At 43.3% G+C, this 26,602-nt stretch overlaps 1 protein-coding gene across 1 annotated transcript; it reads right to left on the bottom strand.

The window, feature by feature from the left end:
- Positions 1-6,764: 6,764 nt before the first annotated feature.
- irs2a (insulin receptor substrate 2a) lies at positions 6,765-22,949 on the bottom strand. Its single transcript, XM_029740940.1, has 3 exons — positions 20,036-22,949; positions 19,283-19,782; positions 6,765-7,558 (listed from the first exon to the last, which is right to left on the bottom strand). The coding sequence occupies exons 1-3, from the start codon at positions 22,747-22,749 to the stop codon at positions 7,554-7,556; spliced, it is 3,219 nt and encodes a 1,072-aa protein (XP_029596800.1). The 5' UTR covers positions 22,750-22,949; the 3' UTR covers positions 6,765-7,553.
- Positions 22,950-26,602: the final 3,653 nt, after the last annotated feature.

Genomic DNA, 26,602 nt, shown 5'->3' on the forward strand with positions numbered 1-26,602 from the left:
GCCCCTGTGACAACAATTTTGGACCCCCTTGTGGCCCCCCTAAATGTGGAGTATGAAATAATTTTTACATAACTAATTTTTGCTATCGTTCTTCTTTTACATCCGTTATTAGACAGTGGCAACGCAGAACACTAATGATTATGAACATGGTCTTTTGCCTGCTAATGCCTGCAATGCAGTGAAGAAAATGATATGACAACAATAACGTCTAATGTAACTGGCCCCTCTAGCAGTACAACTGGCCCCAGCTTGGCCCCCCCAGTTGAAATGGTCTAGAACTGCCACTGGGCTGTAATCGCTGCCAAAGGTGCTTCAACAAAGTCCTGAGTAAAGGGTCTGAATACTTATGTAAATGTGATATACATTTTTTTTTACAAACTGTTTTTGCTTTGTCATTATGGGGTTTTGTGTGTAGATTGATGAAAACATAATAATTTAATCCATTTTAGAATAAGGTTAGAAATAACGTAACAAAATGTGTAAAAAGTCAAAGAGGTCTGAATACTTTCCGAATGCACTGTACATACATATAGTTAGGTGTAAATTGACGAGGCAACATGAGAGATAATAAACAGTAGCAGCAATGTATGTGATGAGTCAAAAGAGTTTGTGCAAAAAGAGTCCATGCAGATAGTCCAGGTAGCTATTTGGTTAACTATTTACTGTAGCAGTCTTATGGCCCAGTGTCGTCTGGGTTTGGCCGGGGTAGGCCGTCATTATAAAATTAAGAATTTGTACTTAACTGACTTTTCTATTTAGATATTTATTTAGATCCAGTGGGGGTAGATATGGGCTACCCACTGGGCAAAAACTGTCCACGTCATTTCAACAAATAAATGATATGTGATGACGTCGAATCAACGTGGGAAAATGATTGGATTTTTAAAACGTCATCAACGTTTTTTTATACATTTTTTATTTCACCTTTATCTAAATAGAAAAGTCAGTTAAGTACAAATTCTTAATTTTATAATGACGGCCTACCCCGGACAAACCCAGACGACACTGGGCCAATTGTGCGCTGCCCTAAGGGACTCCCAATGACGGTCGGTTGTGATACATACCGGATTGAACCAGGGTCTGTAGTAACTCCTCTAGGACTGAGATGCAGTACCTTAGATCGCTGCGCCAATCGGGAGTATGGGAAGTATGGGAGTATGGGAATTTTGTCTTTTTTTCACCCAACTTTGAACCTATATTTGTTGATTTCACATTAAATTCACATTAGTTAACAATTCAACCAAATTAAATCAAAACTAGACATTAAACTGGCATCTGTGCCCAGTGGGTAGTTGATCTGGACATTTATAAATAATCTCTAAGGTTTGCCATGACTGACATGATAAGAGGAAAACTGCTCATGCACTTCCCAATTTAGAAAATGCACCTTGTGCATTCTACTATTGCAACTTTCAAGAGTAAGTTGAAAGCCTGAAAAGGCAGATGGCAGATGGTGGATGTGTATTCTTACAGTTAATGGTCTGGAACTGTTCGGAAATCTCTGATTTAGCAGTGGAGTTAACGAGACCAGATGTTGGGAGATGGAGAGAACTTGAAGGACCGTTGAAGGGACCCACAGGAACCCTAATTTGAGGGGCCAAATGTCACTGTAACTCTGCGGTCGTGGTGTGGTCCTTTTGTAGAGGTCAGCGTTCTTTGACCACATTCGGTCGTGTGGTTCAATCTCCGGTCAGGACCCAGGGTCAAAAGAAAACCGAGGCAGCTGGGGTTGTTTCAAGTGGGGTTCTATTTGTGTTTCTATGTTCCTTTCAGCTGGGTGCGTAGGTGTAAGGGCAAAAGAGAATGAGACCGAGAAAGGGTTTGGTTATTGTGGTTGTCATTTTGTGTGTGTGTGTGTGTGTGTGTGTGTGTGTGTGTGTGTGTGTGTGTGTGTGTGTGTGTGTGTGTGTGTGTGTGTGTGTGTGTGTGTGTGTGTGTGTGTGTGTGTGTGTGTGTGTGTGTGTGTGTGTGTGTGTGTGTGTGTGTGTGTGTGTGCAGCAGCAGTAAACAATCATGTTTTCCCATATCCTCCAGATGGTGATAAAGTGATCTTTTTAAACAATTTCCCCAACACACTCCACCAGCGGTCATACCCTTGTATTTATCAAAGGACAACACACTTTGATCACACTCTCAAAGAAGACTCAAGGGCCCCTTTCTTTTCTTTTCTCATCCATCCTTTCTTTCCTGTTGTAGTTTTGAACAAATATGCCCATAAACAGGGCCTGTGAGACTGGAACAGAACAGTAGCTCAGTGGGGGTACAGAACACATAAGACTGCATTTCTGCCTGACTGCTGAGCTCCAGTCATCAAGTATTGCATGTGTGTGTGTGAGAGAGACCCTCTCTGGCTGCCTTACTAAGCCCTGTGTCTGATGTCCGATACTGTAACCAGGAAGTAAGTAATTTGCTGAACATGAGCTTCCTATGGTCTCCTTCTAAAAGGGGAAATGTTTGCAGGCAGCAGGAAAAGGCAACGATACTTGGAAGCCCGGGAATATCCTGATGGGAGGTATGGGGATGCAAATGTGCTGGTATATTTTGAATGGAGAGAGAACATTGTCTCTGTTACGTGTTTTTTCGTAGTGGCGTGTTGTTTGTTCCATCAAGCGTACCAAAGACGGATAGAGCTTCTTCAGGGACAATATAGCCGAGTACTCTGTGCACCATGGTTGACAACTGGAGCAGTTGGCCTATTGATGTGAGAGTGTTGTGGTGTGTGTGTGAGAGAAAGAACCCTCTTGACCCTCTGGCTGCCCTATTAAGCCCTGTGTCCGACACTAACCAGGAAGGAAGTTATTTGCTGAATATATGGTCTCCTTCTAAAAGGAGAAATGTTTTCAAGCAGCAGAAAAAGGCTCAAAAGCCTGGAATATCCTGATGGGAGGGAGGGTTCTTTTCCTTTCAACCCATTACATGAGTTTGTCCATTGAGTCCCAAATGCACCCTATTTCCTACATAGGGCTCTGGTGAAAAGTAGTGCACTATTGGCCATGATCAAAGTAGTACACTACATAGGAAATAGGGTGCCATTTGAGACAATAAAAACGTGTTAGTTGGTGATACTGACTGTATTCATTTTCCACTTAGTACCATCAGAGAACGCCAACAACGCAGAATGTACAGCACAGGAGGTCAGTGGCAACTTAATTGGGGAGGATGGGCTCGTCGTAATGGCTGGAGCGGGATCAGTGGAATGGTATCAAATACATCAAACACATGGTTCCATGTTTGATGCCATTCCATTCGCCGTTCCAGCCATTATCATGGGCCGTCCTCCCCTCAACAGCCTCCACTGATGTACAGTATAAATTCTTTGACATTGACTTTTTTTTTAAATCGAATAAATTCAACATTATGGCTGATAAAGTCTTATGTTAGCTCTGGCATCCATTAATCTGAAAGCAATACCTTGGAGCCCTATGGTAGAAGTAGTGCACTATAGAGGGCATTAGGTGCCATTTGGGTTGCAGCCCTTTTATTCATGCTTTGTTTTCATTATGTATATTTTGCGTTCTTGGTTCTGTAACCTCTCCCTTGCCTGAAAAACAAACCGGAGGTAATTGGGATAGGGACTGTAGTTGCGTGCAGTGCTCAATAGCGATTGTCCTGAAAGCCTATATATAGACTGGCACAAACATCTGAACTGAATTACCCACGTAGAAGAAAAATGTGTAAATGAGAATGTGAATGTGAGTGTCTTGGGGGCAGGGGTGTTTACGACCCTGTGTGTTGTATGAGAGAGAGAGATCTCTTTAAATAAAGTAATTTATTATTGCCTGTTGCTATCCATAATCAATACAAACAAAAGCAATACTTAACTACTTAGAATTAAATCATCTCTTTAGAGCATCACAATAAACAATTATGAAGTATGTACAATGGAATACAACATGTTCAATCTGTGCCCTCTCAGTATACTGCCCTACCAAGCAAAAAGGCACTAACTGCTCATAGCGTGGAACTGAGAAAAATGGCTTTTATTAACCTTGCTTTCACAGTAACTTCATGCAGTTACAGCTAACATGACCTGCATTTTCTCCAAAACAGACTAGAGGCAGGATACTTGTCCACATGATTAAGCATGTATTTAATGTAGCAAAAATGACAACTCATTTTCAACTAAATGAGCAGTTACTGCCTTTTTGCTTGGTAGGGCAGTATAGTTCACATTTCAATCTTCTCAAGTAAGAAACAGAAGATAAACACTAAAAGTGAGAGCACTGTTGAATATATATACACTATACGTTTCCAGTAACAAAAACAGCATCAAAAGTTGGCAGAAATAAATATACAAAGGGCAAAATAGTTTCCTTAATTCCATTTTTTTTTTACAAATATATCAATATTTGGTTCCAAACTAAGTTAATGTATTTCACTATTGCATATGCCATATGGGTAAATTGTTATCGACAAGGCAAAGATAACGAAATATACTGAAGGTATTTCACTTTTTAAATATTATAGATGTATTCACAAGTTACTGTGAGGAGGTAAAAGCATACATTTACAATCCAAAAACATCTAGTTTTGAAAAATACTTTCTTTACATTGTTTAGTAATTTCATTGCAACATGACTAAATGTATCTCTTCAAAATCGACAGCCTATTTCAGATAAACTCTTGTGTACATAATCTACACAAAGGCCTTTGCAGAGAAAATAAATCATAAGTGTAGTACATATTAAATAATACCGTTTGATAAATGTTTCCCCCTCCCACTTCATTTTCAATTGTCGTTTTCTACTACATTCAGATGTGTCTCTAGTGTATTACACTCTAACAAATTGTGAGAAATGGGTGTGAAAATTGGGTAGTGCTCATTAGGGCACCAAACGTTTATAAGTCCAAGTAGTCTCTGGTTGTTTCAGTCCATTTTATGCCTAATGAACAGGACCCTGACACTAGGTACTCCTCGTGCTTACAGCAGCAGTGGCAATCCCCATGAAACCAAAATCATGTGGTTCTACCCCCATAACTATATCATTGAGATGTTCTACCATGTAATCAGGTTAGAGCTAGGGATTATGGGTAATGTATTGCATATACAGTAAATGCCTGGGATAGCTGAGTTTCTGACTACTACTAGGAAGTACACAGACCAACATCTTTGCGTCCTTCCTACATGAATGTACTTTAATATGCATTTCTCACCTAACTGGAACTAGTAATAAATCCTCTTAAGTTGTATCATATTATTATCCCCACAATATCAAACACAGTTGAAGTCGGAAGTTGACATACACTTAGGTTGGAGTCATTAAAACTCGTTTTTCAACCACTCAAAACATTTCTTGTTAAAAAAACTATAGTTTTGGCAAGTCAGTTAGGACATATACTTTGTGCATGACACGTAATTTTTCCAACAATTGTTTACAGACAGATTATTTTGCTTATAATTCACTGTATCAAAATTCCAGTGGGTCAAAAGTTTACATACACTACGTTGACTGTGCCTTTAAACAGCTTGGAAAATTCCAGAAAATCATGTCATGGCTTTAGAAGCTTCTGGATAATTGACATAATTTGAGTCAATTGGAGGTGTACCTGTGGATGCATTTCAAGGCCTACCAAACTCAGTGCCTCTTTGCTTGACATCATGGGAAAATCAAAAGAAATCTGCCAAGACCTCAGAAAACAATTGTAGACCTCCACAAGTCTGGTTCATCCTTGGGAGAAATTTCCAAATGCCTGAAGGTACCATGTTCATCTGTACAAACAATAGTACGCAAGTATAAACACCATGGGACCACACAGCCGTCATACCTCTCAGGAAGGAGACACATTCTGTCTCCTAGAGATGAACGTACTTTGGTGCGAAAAGTGCAAATCAATCCCAGAACAACAGCAAAGGACTTTGTGAAGATGCTGGAGGAAACAGGTAAAAAAGTATCTATATCCACAGTAAAACGAGTCCTATATCGACATAACCTGAACGGCCGCTCAGCAAGGAAGAAGAAGCCACTGCTCCAAAACCGGCATAAAAAAGCCAGACTACGGTTTGCAACTGCACATGGGGACAAAGATCATACTTTTTGGAGAAATGTCCTCTGGTCTGATGAAACACAAATAGAACTGTTTGGCCATAATGACCATCGTTATGTTTGGAGGAAAAAAGGGTAGGCTTGCAAGCCGAAGGACACCATCCCAACCGTGAAACACGGGGGTGGCAGCATCATGTGGTTGGAGTGCTTTGCTGCAGGAAGGACTGGTGCACTTCACAAAATAGATGGCATCATGAGGAAGGGAAAATCTGTTGGATATATTGAAGCAACATCTCAAGACATCAGTCAGGAAGCTAAAGCCTGGTCGCAAATGGGTCTTCCAAATGGACAATGACTCCAAGCATACTTCCAAAGTTATGGCAAAATGGCTTAAGGACAACAAAGTCAAGGTATTGGAGTGGCCATCACAAAGCCCTGACCTCAATCCTATAGAATATTTGTGGGCAGAACTGAAAAAGTGTGCACAAACCTGACTCAGTTACACCAGCTCTGTCTGGAGGAATGGGCCAAAATTCACCCAACTTATTGTGGGAAGCTTGTGGAAGGCTACCCGAAACGTTTGACCCAAGTTAAACAATTTAAAGGCAATGCTACTAAATACTATTTGAGTGTACGTAAACTTCTGACCCACTGGGAATGTGATGAAAGAAATAAAAGCTGAAATAAATCATTCTCTCTACTGTTATTCTGACATTTCACATTCTTAAAATAAAGTGGTGATCCTAACTGAGGAATCGTGAAAAACTGAGTTTAAATGTATTTGGCTAAGGTGTATGTAAACTTCCGACTTCAACTGTAGCATGATAAAGCATGCTAAAATTAAATTAGATTTAAGAAAATAGCAGATAAAATAGATTTTCTTTGTTATGCCGTACAAATACTACCACAGAGACAACAAGGCTTTGGGTTGGTCTATATGAAACATTCCAAAATAAATACATCTAAATATATCTATACGTTTCTCAGTAAGCGGCCTTGCTCTTTCTGAGGTAGGGATTGGATTATTTTAAAAGCTTTGTTAGTGAATATGTTACTGAAACGATCAAGGTGTCCGTTTTTACACACACAGACAAACTTTGAACTCATGTAAGCAAATAAATAATAACTACGTACCGTGTGTGTGGGGGGGGGTGACTAGTCTTTTGAGGAGGGTGTAAGTACACATACTGTGCCTTACCAGGGTTTGCTTTACATGTCCTGGGGGTCAAGAGACAGGCTACTCACAGTCCACGAGCCAAAACCAAAAACCAGAGTGAAAATTCTAAACAAATAAACAGAGCTAGAAATATAGCCTCTAGACACATACAGAGGCCCCCCACATACAGGAGCCTCTACCCCCATCTACTTTTTAGTACATAGTCTCTGGGACAGCACCAGTGTTAGGATTCCCCTTCATGGGCGAGAGAGTTAGTCATGGTGTGGGTGTTTGTTGGGTCACGAGGCACAGATTGACTTCATTTACAGCAGCAGGTTGTCTCGGCCACCCCAATGTACGACTGTCCGTCTCAGAGCAAGGATGATGAGGGCTTGGATTGTCCACTGTCCTGTTCAGTCTGGGGGAGAATGAAAGAAGAGCATGTTAAGTATCATTGCATTAGATAGAGCAGTACAGACTCCAATTAGCTTAAATTCTTGGATTTCTTATAAATCTCTTAGATTTCCTATGATTAGTTAGTCAAGCTACCTCAAGTTAGGGTTCTTAGTTTCTATTGCTACCACAATCAACTCCTATAGACCAAAAAACCCATGCTGGCATCTGACATTGGGAGAGTGATAGATATAAAACAGCCTCCTGTTACCATTCATTCCATCCTCGGAGAGTTAACACATTTTGAATTCTAGGATGTAGGATGTTAATTTGATCAGTCTTTTGTTTCTGAGAATTTTCCTGCGCAGCAAACTTGTAGTGTATTCAAGGTTTAAAAAGGCTGCTAAAGTTTGTAATTTCCACTTTAAAATGTCAGACTCTGGGTCAAGGCCCTAACAAAGAAATCAACCCCTACAAAACATTTCCATTAACTATAATCCACATTTCCTGTTGCTGCGGGATTAATCTCCTGCTGTAGTAAACTGGCTCAAATTAACATCCAACATCTGTAGCTGTCGGGGAAAAAAAGCTAGACAACTGGAACAGCAAGTGTGCGTCGCACCTCTCACACAGGACTAGAGGGAGTCCGACCGCAATTGATTTGATCGGGCCGGGCTCAAACTTGATACGCTGTGTTACAAAACATTACAGCGAGTGACTGTGACTTGCACCCATTGTCTCACTCTCCTCCCTGCAGGAGCTACCACCACATAACATCAAATGTGTTTATCACGTTGTCTGTGTTGCTGAAGCTGCAATATAACTACAGCCATTTGTGACTGAAAAAGTCTGTTACCGAAATCCCTCATTTTTTAAGGAAAAACATTCCTTATTCCCTCAAACCTTGTTCTCTTTACGTGACACATGTATGCATCGCATGTGACCAATAGGGCCTGACCTATAGCATATCATAATCATATCAATAAATTCAACAAACTCCGAACGCCTTAACACGTGACAGCAAAATGGATGCAGAGTACTTGACAAACTCGAAATAGGGGACTGTTTACTGGTTGCTAACGAGGTAAAGGGGAAGTCAGATGTTTGGAATAAATTTGACTTGTTGTGGAAAATACTGGAGATCAAGAAAAATAAGGTAAGGAGCAAGCGCCGCGTGCATATTATGTGTGCCAAACAGGTACTATAATTTCTCTGACCGTTTGGAACACTAAATAAATTACAAGCATACCACAGAGTCTGTTGTTTTTTGCAAAGCCTTTATTACAGCGGAGATTAAAACCAGTCGCATTCATTAGTGAATGCAATTTCCAAAATGCACGGTTTATTAATTTATTGTTTATGCTAATTATTCAAGAGTCGCTTTGCTATTTTATTTTAAAACTAAAGGCTTGATTGCATTTCAAATCATGAATGACTCGTATGCTGTGTGATGACATGAATTAATTAATGATTGATACATTACTGTAGCTGATACATTACTGTAGCTTATATACTGTAAGTATTGAAATATAGGCCTAAGTAAGTTACGGTATTAAGACTAAACAGGATGCACTCTTAGGCCTACAGCTCAGTCAGTGGTGGTTATACAAGGCTTCAATATTAAGCCTACTAATGATAATGACATTACTTATTATTATAATATGATTATCATATCAATAATAATAATAATAATAAGAATAAGGAAATCAAGAAAAAGGAGGGTTATTATTATAGCTCAGTGGGGCGATGCGTTTTGGACGGTATCACGCCAAGCAAGCAGCAGCTGCTTTGTAGGGGCTGAGGAGGGAGGAGGGGGGTTAGGAGTACTGCAGTAGGGGGATAAAGCACCTTCAGTTGTGGAGCTCCTCTATGCCATCTGGGTCTTCCAAGAATGGGCGCGGCCACCGGTGATGGTAGTAGGGGCTTAGAGAGCAGAGCAGGAGAGCAGAGTGGCGCTGCAAACCTCATTACAGACGGCACAGTTGGGGCAGAGGCCCTTGTACCTCACTACAAAGGCTCTGATATGTTGCTGTTCAGTGATTGTACACCTTATAGACTGCTTATTCACATATAATACACATGCCACTATGGTGGACTTCGGCAGTTTACAATGCCGAAACAGAACTTCAGCGCAGCTAACAACTAAAGGAAATTTGTGAATGGTTTTGGAAGATGGTGTGTGTTTACTTGAGTCTCAGGCAGAGAGAGAGAGAGAGATTGAGAGTGTGTATGCACGCTTTCATCCCACCTCCATAACAAGCAACCTAGACACGGTGGCGGTGTCTAATCCCCAGCCACACACAGTGTATAATCTCATCTCTAACTCTAACCATGGCTGCTGCTGCTGAGGCTAAATGTAAGGGAGCGCTGCCTGGCGACGCCTGCCGCGTGGGTTATCTGGAGCCGGGAACATCCTGGCCTAGTTTAGTCACCGTGTCACAGCGTCTGCACCAACCGCCACCTGCTGGAAACTCTGACACAGCAGTGCGTGTGTTGGGTTGGGATGTTTGTGTGTACTACCAAACAGAGTGAGTGAGAGAAAAACATGCAAAGAGAGGTAGCACAGAGTAAGCAACAACAACATTCTCTTCTCTATGATCTCATCTACTTTCGAAATGAAAGCAGAGCCTCATTGAGCATGCTCCCTGACTTCTGATCCCGGAGTGAGAGAGAGAGAAAGTAAAAGAGGTGGGGAGGGGAGAGTGTGTGTTGTGCTTTTGAAACCAGATCACCTCTTCTAAGAACAAACAAAACACATAACACACACACTGGGCCTGGCACAGAGCGAAAATAATCTGCATCTGGCGCGCGTGATGTTCCACTATTCTACTGTATTTGCGTGTTTCTAAAACCGAAAGCAGCACTGACAAATGCTGACGATGATGATCTTTGATCACATCCGATTCAACACGCACTCTGGAGATGAACAATCGCGGCTCGGATTCACAGTCACGGATAGGATGGATGGGGTGGATATCAGAGAGCTGTGCTAGAGTGTGAGCTACTGGTTACGGCTTCATCCCCCCCACCTCTCTCCCCCCCTTCACTCCGGGTTGATGGACATTAGACTGGCCCCTGGGCTGCACCTGCAGCAGCAGAGGCAGCACATGGCGTGTAGTCATTAGTGTATAGTAGTGGGAGGTGCTAGCCTGCCTTGACTGGCGTGCAAGGCACTGTCCAGTGCTCACCAGTGACTAATGCTCGTTCCTACATCCCAAATGGCACCCTATTCTCTATATAGTGCACTACTTTTGGCCAGGGCCCATTGCACTCTTATTAAAAGTAGTGCATCATATAGGGTGCAATTTGGGACAGAGCCACATGTGTGCTACATGCTCGTGGTCCATCGGTAATGAGGTGGAGGTAGTGGGGGTGGAGGAGGGGGCAAAGGTGGGGGTTGAGGGTAAGATAGTGGTGCACGGCAGGTGTATTACCCTCCCTTCCTCCCGGATGCAGAGCCATCTGCCACCACTCAAGAAGAGTTTGCCGTTTTCACCGCGCGCCGCTCATAGGAGCACGCACTCCCCTCTCAAGGAGGCCCAAGTGTGTGTGTCTGCACGCAAAAACACTCTGGGTGTTTACCCTCGCTGCTGACAGCCATTAGGGCAAAACACCTTACTTCAAATCCCGGAGAGTGTGGTCAAATATATATGAGAGAGCGAAAGGAGAGAGAGACACCTAATCAGATAAAAGGCTATTAGCCTCCAGAGAGGAAGAGACAGAGACGTCCCTAAACCTAGCCTCTGCCTGCCACGTCTACTAATCTCTGAACACCTTGTTCACATAGGATGAGTGCCCAGATCATGGGGATAGATGGGGTTAGCTCACGTTAGCACACTCTTAGGTCATTGTGATAGGGTTTACATTAGCACACAGAGGTAAACAGAGTTGGTGCCCTGGCCTGCTGATGAGGCAGAAAAGAAACAAACACAGTGACTGTCCCTGTGACCTCTCTATTTATTCAACCGACTGTCGTCTAGATAATCACACAAAATATCTATCAACAATGTCACCACCGAGTCCCAACTCCTTTGACTGATTGACAGTGACGGAGAGAGAAGAGGGAGTTTGTGAGTTTGCCTGAGGGGTGCCGTTTGACCAAAAACAATCCTGTGGTGGCATTCCAGGCAGATGCACATGATGTCGGGGAGGTGCTAAATACCTGGAATGGCTGGAGCTGGGTTGGTACCTAGCAAAACCGCCATGTCTCTCTCCCTCTCCTCCCACTCATTCATTCATTGTGTGGCTTTGAAGTTGAATGATAAACACCGTATTAGGCCTCTGACTAGCGAGAAGTCACCAAAATATATGGCCACCTGCTCGTCGGACATCTCATTCCAAAATCATGGGCATTAATATGGAGTTGGTCCCTCCTATGCTGCTAGAACAGCCTCCACTCATCTTGGAAGGCTTTCCACTAGATGTTGGAACATTGTTGCGGGGACTTGCTTCCATTTAGCCACAAGAGAATTAATAAGGTCGGGCAATTAGGCCTGGCTCGCAGTCGGCGTTCCAACTCATCCCAAAGATGTTCGATGGGGTTGAGGTCAGGGCTCTGTGCAGGCCAGTCAAGCTCTTCCACACCGATCTTGACAAACTATTTCTGTATGGACGATTGGCATTGCGCATGGTGATCTTAGGCTTATGTGCGGCTACTTGGCTATGGAAACCCATTTAATGAAGTTCCCGACGAACAGTTCTTGTGCTGACTTGCTTCCAGAGGCAGTTTGAAACCCGGTAGTGAGTGTTACAACCAAGGACAGACTATGTTTTACGCTCTACGTGCTTCAGCACTCGGTGGTCCCGTTCTGTGAGCTTGCAATGGCCTACCACTTCGTGGCTGAACCGTTGTTACTCCTAGACATTTCAACTTCACAATAACAGCACTTACAGTTGACCGGGGCAGCAATTTTACGAACTGACATGTTGGGAAGGTGGCATCCTATGACGGTGCCACGTTGAATGTCACTGAGCTCTTCAGTAAGGCCATTCTACTGACAATGTTTGTCTATGGAGATTGCATGGCTGTGTGCTCGATTTCATACACCTGTCAGCAACAGGAGTGGCGAAAATAGCCAAATCCACTAATTTGAAGGGATGTCCACATACAAAAGCATGTACTGTTTAGTGTACCTTGAAGCACTTTGAGCGCTCCAGTTCGCTATCGGGGCCGACAGACAGTTCAGTAAACAACCGATTAGCTCAATTTGCCGCCGAGGCTGTACACCTTGTTCGGTCGCCTCACAATTGGGTTTGCTTGTTGCTTTTAAAAGCATCCGGCGTGCTGTAGTCACATATACAATGCCTTCAGAAAGTATTCACACCCCATTACTTTTTTCACATTGTTGTGTTACAACCTACATTTAAAATGGATTCAATTGAGATTTTGGGTCACTGGCCTATACCCAATAATGTTTAAATATAATTGTTTTTAGACATTTTTACAAATTAATTAAAAATTAAAAGCTGAAATGTCTTGAGTCAATAAGTATTCAACCTCTTTGTGCATAAGAAGTCACATAATAAATTGCATGGACTGTGAAATAATAGTGTTTAACATGATTTTTTAATGACTACCTCATCTCTGTACCCCACACAGTATTTAATGGGTTAGGACCCAGATTGCAGTTCCTATGGCTTTCACTAGATGTCAGTCTTTAGACATTGTTTCAGCCTTGTTTTCTGAAAAATGAAGAAGAATGAGACCTTGTCGTCAGTGGACTGAGGAAGAATGCAGAGCTGGTTTGCGCGCGTGACCGATTGCGCGCCCTTCGTTCTTTTTCCTTTCTATTGAATACGCCATTGTCCGGTTGAAATATTATAGATTATTTAGACAATTGACAACCTGAGGATTAATTATAAACATCGTTTGACATGTTTCAACAAACTTTACCGGTACTATTAGGATGTATGCGTCTGCATGTTTTGACCGCCTTGGAGCCAGTGGATTACTGAACAAAACGCGCCAACAAAACTGAGTTTTTGGAATATAAAGAGGGACTTTATCGAACAAAGCGAACATTTATGTGTAGCTGGGACTCTTGTGACTGCAACCATATGAAGATCTTCAAATGTAAGTGATTCATTTTATCGCTATTTCTGACTTTTGTAATTCCTTTACTTGGTTGTAAAATGTTTGTATGCTTTTGTAAGCAGGGCGCTGTCCTCAGATAAATCACATGGTATGCTTTCGCCGTAAAGCCTTTTTGAAATCTGACAAAGCGGCTGGATTAACAAGAAGTTCATCTTTAAGCCGATGTATAACACTTGTATTTTTTATGAATGTTTATTATGACTATTTCTGTATTTTGAATTTGGCACTCTGCAATTTCACCGGATGTTGTCGGGGTGGGTCGCTAGCGGAACGCCTGCGCCAGAAAGGTTAAACAAATGCAAACGTTGCTACTTTGCTGTTACTCTGGCTGCACTTTTTGTCGTGACTAAGTTAGTCGCAGTTGGCTAGCTAGCAAGTATGGCAATGGAACATTTAGAACGAGCATCTGGGTCGCGTCCATAGATACAGAACAAAAAGACTGAACGACTGGGTCGCATCTCTGGAAACCGAACCGATAGAACGAACGACCAGCCAGCTTGGGTAGGACTATATCTTGTGGAAGGATGAAATAGTATGAATAAATAAAAATAAAACATTTTTAAAAATTCAATGTTGGTAACCCGTTGTATAAAAGTGATAATGCCCTCGAAGCCGGTGTTTGGAGGATATATTGGCACGGTTTGCCTAACAACATCTGTGCCAATATATCCTCCAAACACCAGCTTCAAGGGCATTATCACTTCAATAAAATCAGACCTAATAGTTTTGACACAGGTAACCATTACAACAATTACATCACCTGCCAACAACAACAGCAACCACCTCTGTCATATGTACTGTGTCCATGCGAGTCCACATGTACATGTTTTGATGGGTTTTTTTGCCCCATCCCGGGCCTCATTGGAAAATAAAAAGGTTGGACATCCCCCCAATTCAGGCCCCTCACTGGGCCAATAGGGAACAAAAACCCAATAGTGTTCAGTTGACCCATCCCTCCCAGCAGCCTTTGCAACACAGACAGGAATTCTGAGTGTGACACCTCGTCATTACCTGGCATCTAGTAAACAACGGTCTCACTTGTTTTTCTGACCTGCGGAGCGACTAGCCAAACTCATGAAAGACATTGGCACGGATGCCACCTCCAAGGGACGCGTAACATGAATGAGGCCTCACACACAGAGAAACAGTGTCTCTCACACACACACAAATTGTGTTTGACAAAAGTACAAGGAGAGGGCAACTAAAAAACCCTCACCTGTCAACAAGTCTCCTTCACCTCAATGTTTACAAGGTACAATGAGTGAATGACTGCCAAAACACTGACTCTTTGTGCCTAGCCCGAGACTAGAACATCGGTTTGTTTAAAGCCGCCACAAGGACTATTCTGGGACAGAATACTGACCCCAGTGACACCAAGACTGTGAGATGGATCTGGGATATGCCTTGGATGATTTAGTGATGTGTGCTTGGGGCTGCAGAACATTTTATTACCTGCCTGCCTTTCTGACTGAGGCATGGAAGGAACAGGCAGTGTATAAGGAGCTGCCAATGGCTGACATGTCATAAAAACACTGACAAGATGATCTAGCTTGGTTAGGATGGATCCCTACTTTGAGTAAAGCATTCTCACAGCACTTTCCTAAACAGATCTCTGAAGGATTTGCATACCAGCTCTGCAGATAAGTATTTATGAATGAATAACGTGAAAAGTGTTATTATAGAGTACCAGTCAAAAGTTTGGACACCTACTCATTCAAGGGTTTGTCTTTATTTTTACTATTTTCTACATTGTAGAATCATACTGAAGACATCAAAACTATAAAATAACACATAAGGAATGATGTAGTAACCAAAAAGTGTAAAACAAATCAAAATATATTTTATATATTTGAGATTCTTCAAAATAGCCACCCTTTGCCTTGATGACAGCTTTGCACACTCTTGGCATTCTCTCAACCAGTTTTGTTAAAAGTTCATTTATGGAATTTATTTCCTTCTTAACGCGTTTGAGCCAATCAGTTGTGTTGTGACAAGGTAGGGGTGGGATACAGAAGATAGCCCTACTTGGTAAAAGACCAAGTCCATATTATGGCAAGAACATCAAGCGCTATGATGAAACTGGCTCTCATGAGTACCGCCACAGGTAAGGAAGACCCAGAGTTACCTCTGCTGCAGAGGATAAGTTTATTAGAGTTAACTGCACCTCAGATTGCAGCCCAAAATCAATGCTTCACAGAGTTCAAGTAACAGACACATCTCAACATCAACTATTCAGAGGAGACTGTGTGAATCAGGCCTGTTCTGAGGAGACTATGTGAATCAGGCCTTCGTGGTCAAATTGCTGCAAATAAACCACTACTAAAGGACACCAGTAAGAAGAAGAGACTTGTTTGGGTCAAGAAACACGAGCAATGGACATTAGACCGGTGGAAATCTGTCATCTGGTCTGATGAGTTCAAATTTGAGATTTTTGGGACCAACCGCCGTGTCTTTGTGAGACGCAGAGAAGGTGAACGGATGATCTCCGCATGTGTGGTTCCTACCATGGAGCATGGAGGAGGTGGTTTGATGGTGACACTGTCGGTGATTTACTTAGAATTCAAGGCACACTTAACCAACATGGCTACCACAACATTCTGCAGCGATACGCCATCCCATCTGGTTTGCGCTTAGTGGGACTATCATTTGTTTTTCAACAGGACAATGACCCAACATACCTCCAGGCTGTGTAATGGCTATTTGACCAATAAGATGAGTGATGGAGTGCTGCATAAGATGACTTGGCCTCCACGATCACCCGACCTCAACCCAATTGAGATTGTTTGGGATGAGTTGGACCGCAGAGTGAAGGAAAAGCAGTCAAAGTGCTCAGCATATGTGCAAACTACTTGAAGACTGTTGGAAAAGCATTCCAGGTGAAGCTGGTTGAGAGAATGCCAAGAGTGTGCAAAGCTCTCATCAAGGCAAAGGGTGGCTACTTTGAAGAATCTAAAGAATCTGGTTACTATATGATTCCGTGTGTGTTTATTCATAATTTTGCTGTCTTCACTATTATTCTACAATGTAGAAAATCGTAAAAATAAAAATAAAAATCATTGAATGAGTAGGTGTGTCCAAACTTTTGACTGGTTCAGTATATTAACAGTCATTATAAACCGTGTAGTTTGGGATGCTGATTGGCTGAAAGCCGTTGTATATCAGACATTATAAACTGGGTTGTTCGATCCCTGAATGATGATTGGCTGACAGCCGTGATATACCATGGTTATGACAAAACATACATTTTACTTACTGCTCTAATTACATTGGTAACCAGTTTATACTAGCAATAAGGCACCTCAGGGGTTTGTCCCGTGTGGCTCAGTTGGTAGAGCATGGTGTTTGCAACGCCAGGGTTGTGGGTTCGATTCCCACGGGGGCACCAGTATGGAAAAAAAATATATATATAAATGTATGAAATGTATGCATTCACTACTGTAAGTTGCTCTGGATAAGAGCGTCTGCTAAATGACTAAAAATGTAAATGTTTGTGGTGTATGGCCAATATACCACGACTAAGGGCTGTATCCTGGCACTACGGCTGCGTTGTGCATAAGAACAGCCCTTAGTCGTGATATATTGGCCATGTACTACACCCCCCCAGGCCTTATTGCTTATGTATAGTAGATGTTTGTTAGCAAACACTTTATAACAAATAATAAGGTGATTAGTCTTAGGCGGTATCCAGGTTGTCATACCTTCATACCAACCTTGTGCCATACAAGGGCATCCGGTAATACAGCACTGAACACACGGGGCACTGTTTTCAAACTCTACTATACTCTAATTCTTTGGTTAGCAATGCTAACAAGTACATGTAAAATCCAATTGAGAATGCTAACTAAATGCTAACGAGCGCATTGCGAACATTTTGTAGTTTCTGACCTAAACAAGTATACAAGCAACTCAAAAATGCTACTCAGTTTGCTGCACGTACAAAACAAATATTAGCCAGCAAGGCTCTTGATCCAAGAGGGGATTCTCTGCTGTTACCAAGCAAATGCTTGATTTTGGAAGAAGCTAACCACTCAGCCAAATAGCTAACTAGCTACTAAATTAGCAAACCAAATGCACAACTGCAGAGCATTTAGCAGATTTTAGACAGTTAACTTAACAGTTCAAAGATATCTAGATAGTAAACATTTAGTTGTGAATTCCATACTGTAATTAGATCAACTGGCACATGCTGCACAACAGTGAGTGACTTACAAGGCTCCAGTCTCTCATTGTTATGTGCTTGTAAACAAACACCACGTGTCTGGGGACTACCATAAACTTCATAATAATGTAGTTTATGTAGCTTATGAAATTAAGAACACAATGTTCTTTATCTCCTAACGTATTGCACAAGTTGACTGCAAGTATTTACTTAAAAAGTAGCTACAAATATTCAAATTTATTAAAAGAATTCTAAGAAATCATATAAAGAGTATTGATGGTATTGAAAAACCATCCTGTGGCTATTTGCAAATACCCCCATATATGGTATACCGCCCAAGCCTAAAGTTGATGCATTGCGCAATGTGTTAATTAAACATGTAATGCATTGATAATTGCTATAAACATGCTTGTCAATAGGAGATCAATGTAAGTTTAATGTAAACAAACCAAGATTCAGCCATTACATCAACGTTAATCTATACTGACATTATTTCGACCCTTCGTTCTTCACTGTCCATGTTCATGCATACACTCCGCCTGCACACTGTGTAATTTCAGTGTGTAATTCGATCAACCATATTCGTTCGTGTGCCTTCTCTATTATAATTAGTATGACACGGAAAATAAACACTTTTTTTCTAAGATGGCTGGTGCCCAAAATCAATTTTGCTGTAATTTATATTTGGAAAAGGACGTGCATAACGCCAACGATGCAACATTATGTCCTGCAGTGTCATGGTGCCTACGTACCCACCCACCACTTGTTTACTTCAGTGTTTCAAAAGTCCGACATTCGTCACGCTGCGGGTCCGTTTTTAATTCATGTACCACCTACGCATCTTTGGTGGTAAACAGAACAATATAATTTTGTGCAGTCGAAAGCCAAGGGCGCCACAGCAAATAATCTCAACGTGTCCATTTCGAAATGTGTTTTTCCTCTCATGTGTGTTTCATTATCTCGTCTATTGCAATACACATGGCAGAATAGCAAGCTGAAAAGTAGTAGGAGGGGGCCTATGCTGTACGAACTGAAATAACATTCATTTTTAACTCATTGCCAGTCCTTCATTCAGGTTTTCCTCTCATGCAATATAAATGCCAGTTCTCCCCTTATCGTTGTTGACAGTGACAGCACCCTCCAGTATAAATGAGTGAAGCCATAAACTAAAATGTCCATGATCACCATAGAGCTGGACACATTTTTCACCCCAAACATAGAATAAAAGTATAGTCTCTAAGGCAGCCAGTTAACAAACATTTAAGTACATTTTCTCCTATGTCTAAAAATGTGTTGATTTAAGTATCATGTTTTCTTCCCATAAAGTTTGGACAAAGTTGTTTTCAGCACCATTGCCATAAGTATACGACCACTGCAGACCTCTAAACCTACGTTTACAAACTCTGGCCAGCCATGAAATGGGCAGCTAAAGCCAGCCAGCTACTAAACACACACACACACACACACACACACACACAGAGAGAAGCCTCACTCACCTTTGACAGAGGTGACCGCCTCCTTGAACTCCAAACAGACGTACGGCGCGACATGTAATCCATGGAAGGCTCCCTTGCAGCTGCTGGCCGGCTTAATGCTGACCGTGGTCAGGTCTTCGCAACAAGGTCCCTCCAGGTCCCTGTCCTCCAATAGGTTCAGGGCAATATAGTTCAGTCCATTCTGGAAGCCCACAGAGGTCTCTCTACTCATGGGGCTGCCACACTCCTCATCTGAGCTCTCGCTGCTCCGCACCGACAGGTTCTCCACCGAGCTGTGGTGTTTGGCGTCCCCATGGGCGAACGAGGGGAACACGGGGGTGACGGTAGCCGTAGAGGAGAAGGTTTCGGAGCTGTGCCGCCTGCGCCCATGGGGGTCGGCCCGGATCACCTTGGCGGCCCTGTCAGGATCCACGGGGGTGGCGGCGCCAAGGAGGAACACCCCCATGCCCCCAGGGAGGCCCTGCTCACCCAGAGATAGCCTCTTCTCTCTGGCACTGGGGCTGAAGATAATAAACAGAGTTAATATGTATTACAATACATGGTCTATTACAAAACATCCATAGATAGATGTGATACAGAAAATATTTTATCCTTATCATGAACTCAAATCCACTTGAACTCAATCCACCTACAAACACCACATAAAGTGCCTGCTGTGCCAGGGGAATCTATTAATCTATAACTAGCCAAATAACGTTGCTGAATAACGTTATTACAACTGACATTATGGCTAGAGTACTGAGTGTACTGTACCTTGCTGAGGTCTGAGGGACAAACTGGGGAGGCATGTTGGCCATTCCAAGTCCAAATGTCATCTCGGTGTACTCATCCTTGCCTCTCTGAGGGCACTTGGAATCCCTCTTCGATCTGAGACGGTACACTCCCTCCCCATCCGGACAAGGGCACAGGGATGACTCAGGGACCGTGTCCAACCGTCCGGCAGGGGTGTCTCCGGCCTTGGGTGACTGTGAGACAATGTGGTGCAGGTTCATGTAGTCAGAGAGAGGGAACCTCGGCTGGCCGCCACTGGAGCCCAGAGACGACTCCTGGCTCTCATTGGATGCTGACGGAGGGGAGTACTTGGTGCCCTCACTGAAGTCTATGTTGATATACTCGCCCGGGCTCCTGGGTTCCCCGGGCAAGAGGTGCTCGTTCATGCTGGGTAGGATCCTACAGCTGTCCAGAGATAGCCGGTTGGGTCGCCCCATCCTCCCCCAGTGGGACGTCAGGCTCTCAGTCCCCCGGCTCTGTCTGATGGGCGAGGGCACCGAGGAGTTGGGCGGGGCCGGATTGGTCATCACTGAGTAGTAGTCGTCTGACTCCCTACCTAGCGACTGATGGCCTTGCGGGCTCATCAGGACGTACTGGTCACCAGTGTCCCCCGCCTCCTTGGAAGCCTGGTGGAGTTTGATGGGGCGTGGCAGGGAGTCTGTGGAGTAGATGGGTGCGATGGAAGGCTCACCACCCAGAAGCTGGTCTAGGAAGTAGTCCGGGGGGGTCTGCGAGGTGGTGTAAGCGGGGTTGCGAGGGGACATGTTCATGTAGGTCGAGCGGCTGTCTGGGCTTTCAACGGACGACTTGGAGCCGCACCACATCCTCATGTAGCCACTGTCCTCCAAGGAGCCTCCGCTGCTGGGTGAATTGGTCTGGTCGGCAGCGTTGTACTGGTGGTTTTGGGCCCAGGGGTTAATGATCTGCTTGGGAGCCGAGACACACATGGGGCTCATGGGCATGTAAGCATCTGCCTTGCTGTTGTTGCCCCCGGGCGGCGCTGCCACACCCGCCATCATAGGCATATAGCCATCATCCCCTACTTGGTTACCATTAGATTTGGGGTAGGTCACCTTTGGGGAGGCGGAGATGGAGCTGCGCCCGGAGTGGTGCCCGCTGTTGGTGTGGTGGGCAGCCCGCATTAGGGTGTACTCATCCAACGAGGCAGAGGACAGCTGGGCCGGCACCCTCTGATGGCGTGGTGTGGTGAGGGAGTATGTCCTCTTCCTGTACGCCTTCTCCGATGCCAAGTCCTCCTCCTGGCACACCTGCCGTTGGTCATTCGTCCTGTCCATAATCATGTAGCCACACGGGTCGTTGGCCTCCCGGGAGGGAGGAGTGCTGGAGAGGGAGTCATGGGTGTCACTCCTGGTGAGGGGTAGGAGCCTGGAGCTGTCGCCTGGGCTGGAGCTGTGCTCGTTGCATAGCATGAAGCTTGCGTCGCTGAGGGAGCCTGAGATAGAGGCGCTGCAGCTTAAGGGGTGGTGGACCGCATCAGGGGTGGGGAGGGTCCCACTCATGGGGGAGAGGCAGATGGAACTGCAGATTGAGGGAGGGGAGTTGGAGACGGGCATGGAGCGGCTGTGCTGGAGGCTGGACTCCAGTATCCGGCAGGTGCGGCCAGTGGAGAGCGTATTGGACCTGCTCAGAGGGTTCCGGTTGGAGGGGGGACTGGTGGGGCTCCCGCTCATAGATATTGACATAGACACTGGCCTGACCATGCTGCCATCCCCCTCACTAGCTGTCCTTATCCGACAGGATGTGAACTTGCTCATTGGGGATGTGGCCACTATGCTGTTTGTTCTCGACCTCCTCACCAACCCTGTCTGACTTGGGGGCAGATTGTTCAAGTTGCGTCTTGTGGGCACGGAAATGGGGTTGGTGCTAGCCGACTGACTCTTGCTGCGCGGTCTTGATTCTGACAGCTCTTTCATGGCTTTCATCGCCTCCAGGATGGTCTCGTGGATGTTTTGCGCAACCACCGAGTCATCCGCCTGCATCCAGAGCTCACCGGGGCCAGTGACAGCCGACCTACCAACCTCGATGAAGAAAAAGCTGTCGGAGTGGCCACATCTCCGGATATTCTTGAGCTGTAAACTAACAGATGCAACCTCCGAGTTCAGTTTCACAAAGCTGATAGTCCGACTGGATAAACACAGCCTAAACACCCCTGTCAAATGTTTTGTTTGACCCAGTCCTCTGGATTTCAAATTCACTTGCCATACCTCCTTGCAAAAGGCAGTGGCCGGCGTGATCATACTGTAATTCGCCTCCTCGAAACAGAAAAGAGAGGTGGAATTAAACGCGGGGCTGTCATAGACTTTCCCCTCTTCGATCAAATCCGACAACACTCGAAACCAGCTCTCCTGCTCGTGCTCGTTTTCGGCTGCCACTGCAAAGTATTCGTCCTTGGTGTAAAAGGCGATGAGGTGTTTGTGCTTGGAGTCCGCTCGCTTGTTTATGCAAAGACAGGAGTCCAGCAGTATCACCCTTTTAGCAGCCGACTTGTTTTTCCACTTCTTCTCGCTCTCATAGTATTCCAGCCGGGCAGGAAAGCTCTCGCTGGGTTCTCTCAATACGAAAAAACGTCTGTGTCCATGCTTCTGTTTCTTTAGATATCCACATTTCTTAATGTTATTACTGTTATTGGTCACATTAGACAACAAGTGTCCTCCATTCGTTTGGGGACTCGCCATTCTGATGCGCACGCTTCACTTACTTTTAGAGAAGTTGTTTTGTGCTATTTTCCAAAGCACCGAAAAATCCGCTTTACTTATTCCATGACCCGACACCGGTATTCCCGTCCGCTATCTGCAACACTTAAGCACCAAATAACACCACAGTGACTGCGCTGGAGAGAAAAACAACATGTGACGTTCTTACATTCAGTTTTGGCTTGCAGTAAAAAAAAAAGAAGAAAACTAGTCATAAAAGGCGGCGCAACCTTGAAGAGGTGTGCCTGTCAATCTATCCAATTCTGCCCAGCTCATTGGACTCATTGGTGGAACGAACGAACAGCTTGTAAACGGGACCCGACGCACAGCAGCCTTATCCCTCCCCTCTCGTTCTTTTAAGCCCGCCTCCTATATTGCCAGTTTTTCATTTCCATGTACAGTACAGCAGAGATCACTGTAACGTAGGCTAAATGTATCAAAATAGCAAATTAACGCCTCCTTCCGCTACATTGTAACGATGTAATAACTGATTAGTGTCCAAATGCAGGCATTCTACATAGCAGAAATAGGCTCGGTGTTGCTTCTTGCATTGAACTATGATCTTTTTGACAGAGACGTGCATAGCCTTCAGCATCGGCGCATAATATAAAGGATTACATTTGTTTTCGTTTTTTTGCTGTGGAAATACAATAGGCCTACCCTTTAAATTGTGGGAAACTGTGAATGTTTATTCTTAATCGAATGCACAATATGTAGCTGAGCACCATTCGTATTGTTGTGAGCCTGTAGTGCAGAGCACATTATGCTGTACAATTATAAACACCCTCATGTCATGGTGCGCCCCACTTGCTAAGTAAGCGTCACCCCACTTGTTAAAAGTAACCGTGCGTTATGATATATTTTGCGCGCTTGGGTATCCGTGTCCAGCAGTGCGCTGCGTATTCGACCTCTATATGTGTTCTACTTTCTAGTTATGGTTCATCAACAAGCCTGCAATTTACACCATTTGATCTCGCAGATGGACCTGTGATAATTGTGTTTTAACGCACCCATATCTAATGCATATAGATAGTTTTTCAACAAAATCATTTAAATCGCTTGTCATAGTGTGGGAATCACGTTTAGGTTGGAGTATAGGTATTTAAATCGTAATAGTGATGACATGGATGAGATGTGTGTTGTTTTGGGTTCTCTTTACTTGCTGCGTCAGGAGCTTCTATTGCGTGTAAAAGCCTGAAATGCTGCCACCATCTGGCTTATTTTGAATTAGAATAACTTTATTTCTCCCGTGAAAAAAAAAGTAAGTCTCACCAGACACTTCCAGTCTGGGGATGTTACATATAGGCCTACTGGAGAAACTCGACTAGATTTAGTACCATTTATTTTATTTCATTGACTTAATTGGCTCCTTAGCCCTATTCTGTTTTCTCTATAATACAAATCTGCATGCACAGTTGACCTCTCAGCTAACAGAACATTCTCAGTCATGGATAAATGATGCCCCCTACTCCCATTCGGTGTGAAAGCTATGCGTCATCAACACACTTGTTATTCATTGTGCTGTAAAAACAAGTGCTTAATATAGGCTAACCTAAGCTCGTGGTCCCTGCATAGAAAAACACCTCTGTTTGTAAAGCTACTGCTTTATTGACTTGTCTTAAGGCGCATTTCCATAGTTAATTTACCCCAGTGTTTTACACAAAAGGCTCAGACTTTTCTGTTTCCATCTATGCGGGCTGGCATCCGTGTCTCACTGGGCCATGGCTCTGGGGGACCTGCTCTCACTTGGGGCCACTGGTACTTTTCAGTTTTCCTTTATTACATAACAATGGCTAACTCTTCTCACAAAGCAACTGTTTTGATTATGCAAAGGTGGTTGATTCTGCTACTCATAGCCCAAAGGCTGGCAGATGACGATATTGAATCGTTTCTTCTTACCGTCCAAAGGGAGTGCATGCAACCGGCTATACACTCGTACCCCACGTGGACTGGTTTGTACATAAAACATTCTCAATTCAGGCTGCAAAGGTGTTGATTTCCTCCTTAACCTCTACGGGCCACGGTGGCAGTATTGAGAATTTTGAAAGAAATATGTGCCCATTTTTAACTGCCTCCTACACCAACTCAGAAGCTAGGATATGCATATTATTAACACATTCGGATAGAAAACACTCTGAATTTTCTAAAACAGTTTGAATGGTGTCTGTAAGTATAACAAAACTCATATTGCAGGCAAAAACCTGAGAAAAATAGATTAAAAAAAATGAGAATTTTGTGGCTGTACTATTTAGTGTCATTGTTTATTAGATACCATAGTGAGAAAGGATTCAGTTCGCAACTCCTACGGATTCCACTAGATGTCAGCGATCTTTATAAAGTTGTTTGAAGCTTCCATGATTAACAGGGAGCAAATAAGAATGCATTGAAGTTGACGTCCGTGGGATGTCGTCACTTCCATTATGGCCTGCACCTGCGCAATCATGAGACACGGGACATTTTTCAAAAACGTTTTTCTAGATACAGTTGAGGTCGGGTTGAAACATTACTGATGTTTCACGTTAAAAATGTCTCTAAAGATTGATGCTAAACAACGTTTGACATGTTTGAACAAACATAAATAGATTATTTTTGTAACTTTTTTAACTTTTTGCCGTGACTTCACACACCCCCCCTGCGCTACTTTTTAGTAGCCACCGAAGCGCTAACAACATGGAACAACTTGGAGTTCTTTGGACATCAATTATGAACTTTGTCAAAAGAAACCACATTTGTTGTGGACCTGGAATTCCTGGAACTGCCAATGGATGAAGATAATCAAAGGTAATGGATTATTGACAATAGTATTATTGATATTACATGGTTACAAGATGATGCTAAGCTAATTAGGCTAGCTTATTGTTCTTAGCACAGCACCTGGTTTATTGCAACTTGTGATTTCCCAGTAAAGTTATTTTGAAATCTGGCAAGACAGTATCATTTACGAAATGTTAAACTATAATTATTTGAATGACAATATTATAATTTACCAATGTTTTCGAATAGTAATTTTGAAAATTGTAACGTTGTTCACCGGAAGCATTTCAGAGAAGAAAAAAATCAGAATTTCACAGCTACTGTAAAATGCGGTTTTTGGATATAAATATGAACTTGATGGAACAAAAAATGCATGTATTGTATAACATAATGTCCTAGGAGTGTCATCTGATGGAGATTGTCAAAGGTTGGTGCATAATTTTAGCTGGTTTCTGCTTTTGGTGACGCCTGACCTTGAATTGAAAATGGATGTTTGTACTTTTGTGGCTATGTACTGTCCTAACATAATCTAACTTTATGCTTTTGCCGTAAAGCCTCTTTGAAAATCGGACAATGTGGTTAGATTAAGGAGATGTTTATCTTTTAAATGGTGTAAAATAGTTGATTGTTTGAGAAATTGAAATTATTAGATTTTTGATGTTTTGAATTTCCAGCCTTGCTAGCAATCCCGTCTCAGGGTTCATTGCTAACCCGTGGCCTCAACAGGTTTTAACTAAATTATATTGGCAAGAAGGTGAGAAAAAAAGGGGAAAATAGGCATTTTCCACACCCATGCTAGAGTGGCTAATTGCTAGGAATGTTAGTCTTGGATGTATGCCTATAACGTTCAGCCAATCAGGTTACAGCAGTGTGTTGATTACCCCTGGCTGAACGCAGAGCGCAACATCAGGAAGAAACATTAGGCACTCTAGCATGGTGGTAGAAAATGGTGTTTCATAAAGAAAGTATGCATATTTCCCCCTTTTTTGTCTGCCATTAAATAGAGTTAAGGAGGAAATCGCCACCTTTTCAGCCTGAATGGAGAATGTATTATGTACGAACCGGTCCACGGGGGATATGA

The sequence above is a fragment of the Salmo trutta genome, chromosome 39, assembly GCF_901001165.1.
Source record: "Salmo trutta chromosome 39, fSalTru1.1, whole genome shotgun sequence".
In the NCBI taxonomy this organism is placed as follows: Eukaryota; Metazoa; Chordata; class Actinopteri; order Salmoniformes; family Salmonidae; genus Salmo; species Salmo trutta.

What these genes read in the sequence shown, in the direction of transcription:
- irs2a (XM_029740940.1), bottom strand. Translation starts at nt 22,749, where the DNA reads ATGGCGAGTCCCCAAACGAATGGAGGACACTTGTTGTCTAATGTGACC. An exon ending in GTCCCTCAGACCTCAGCAAG is followed by an intron (nt 19,783 to 20,035) that starts GTACAGTACACT and finishes TATTATCTTCAG; the next exon opens with CCCCAGTGCCAGAGAGAAGA.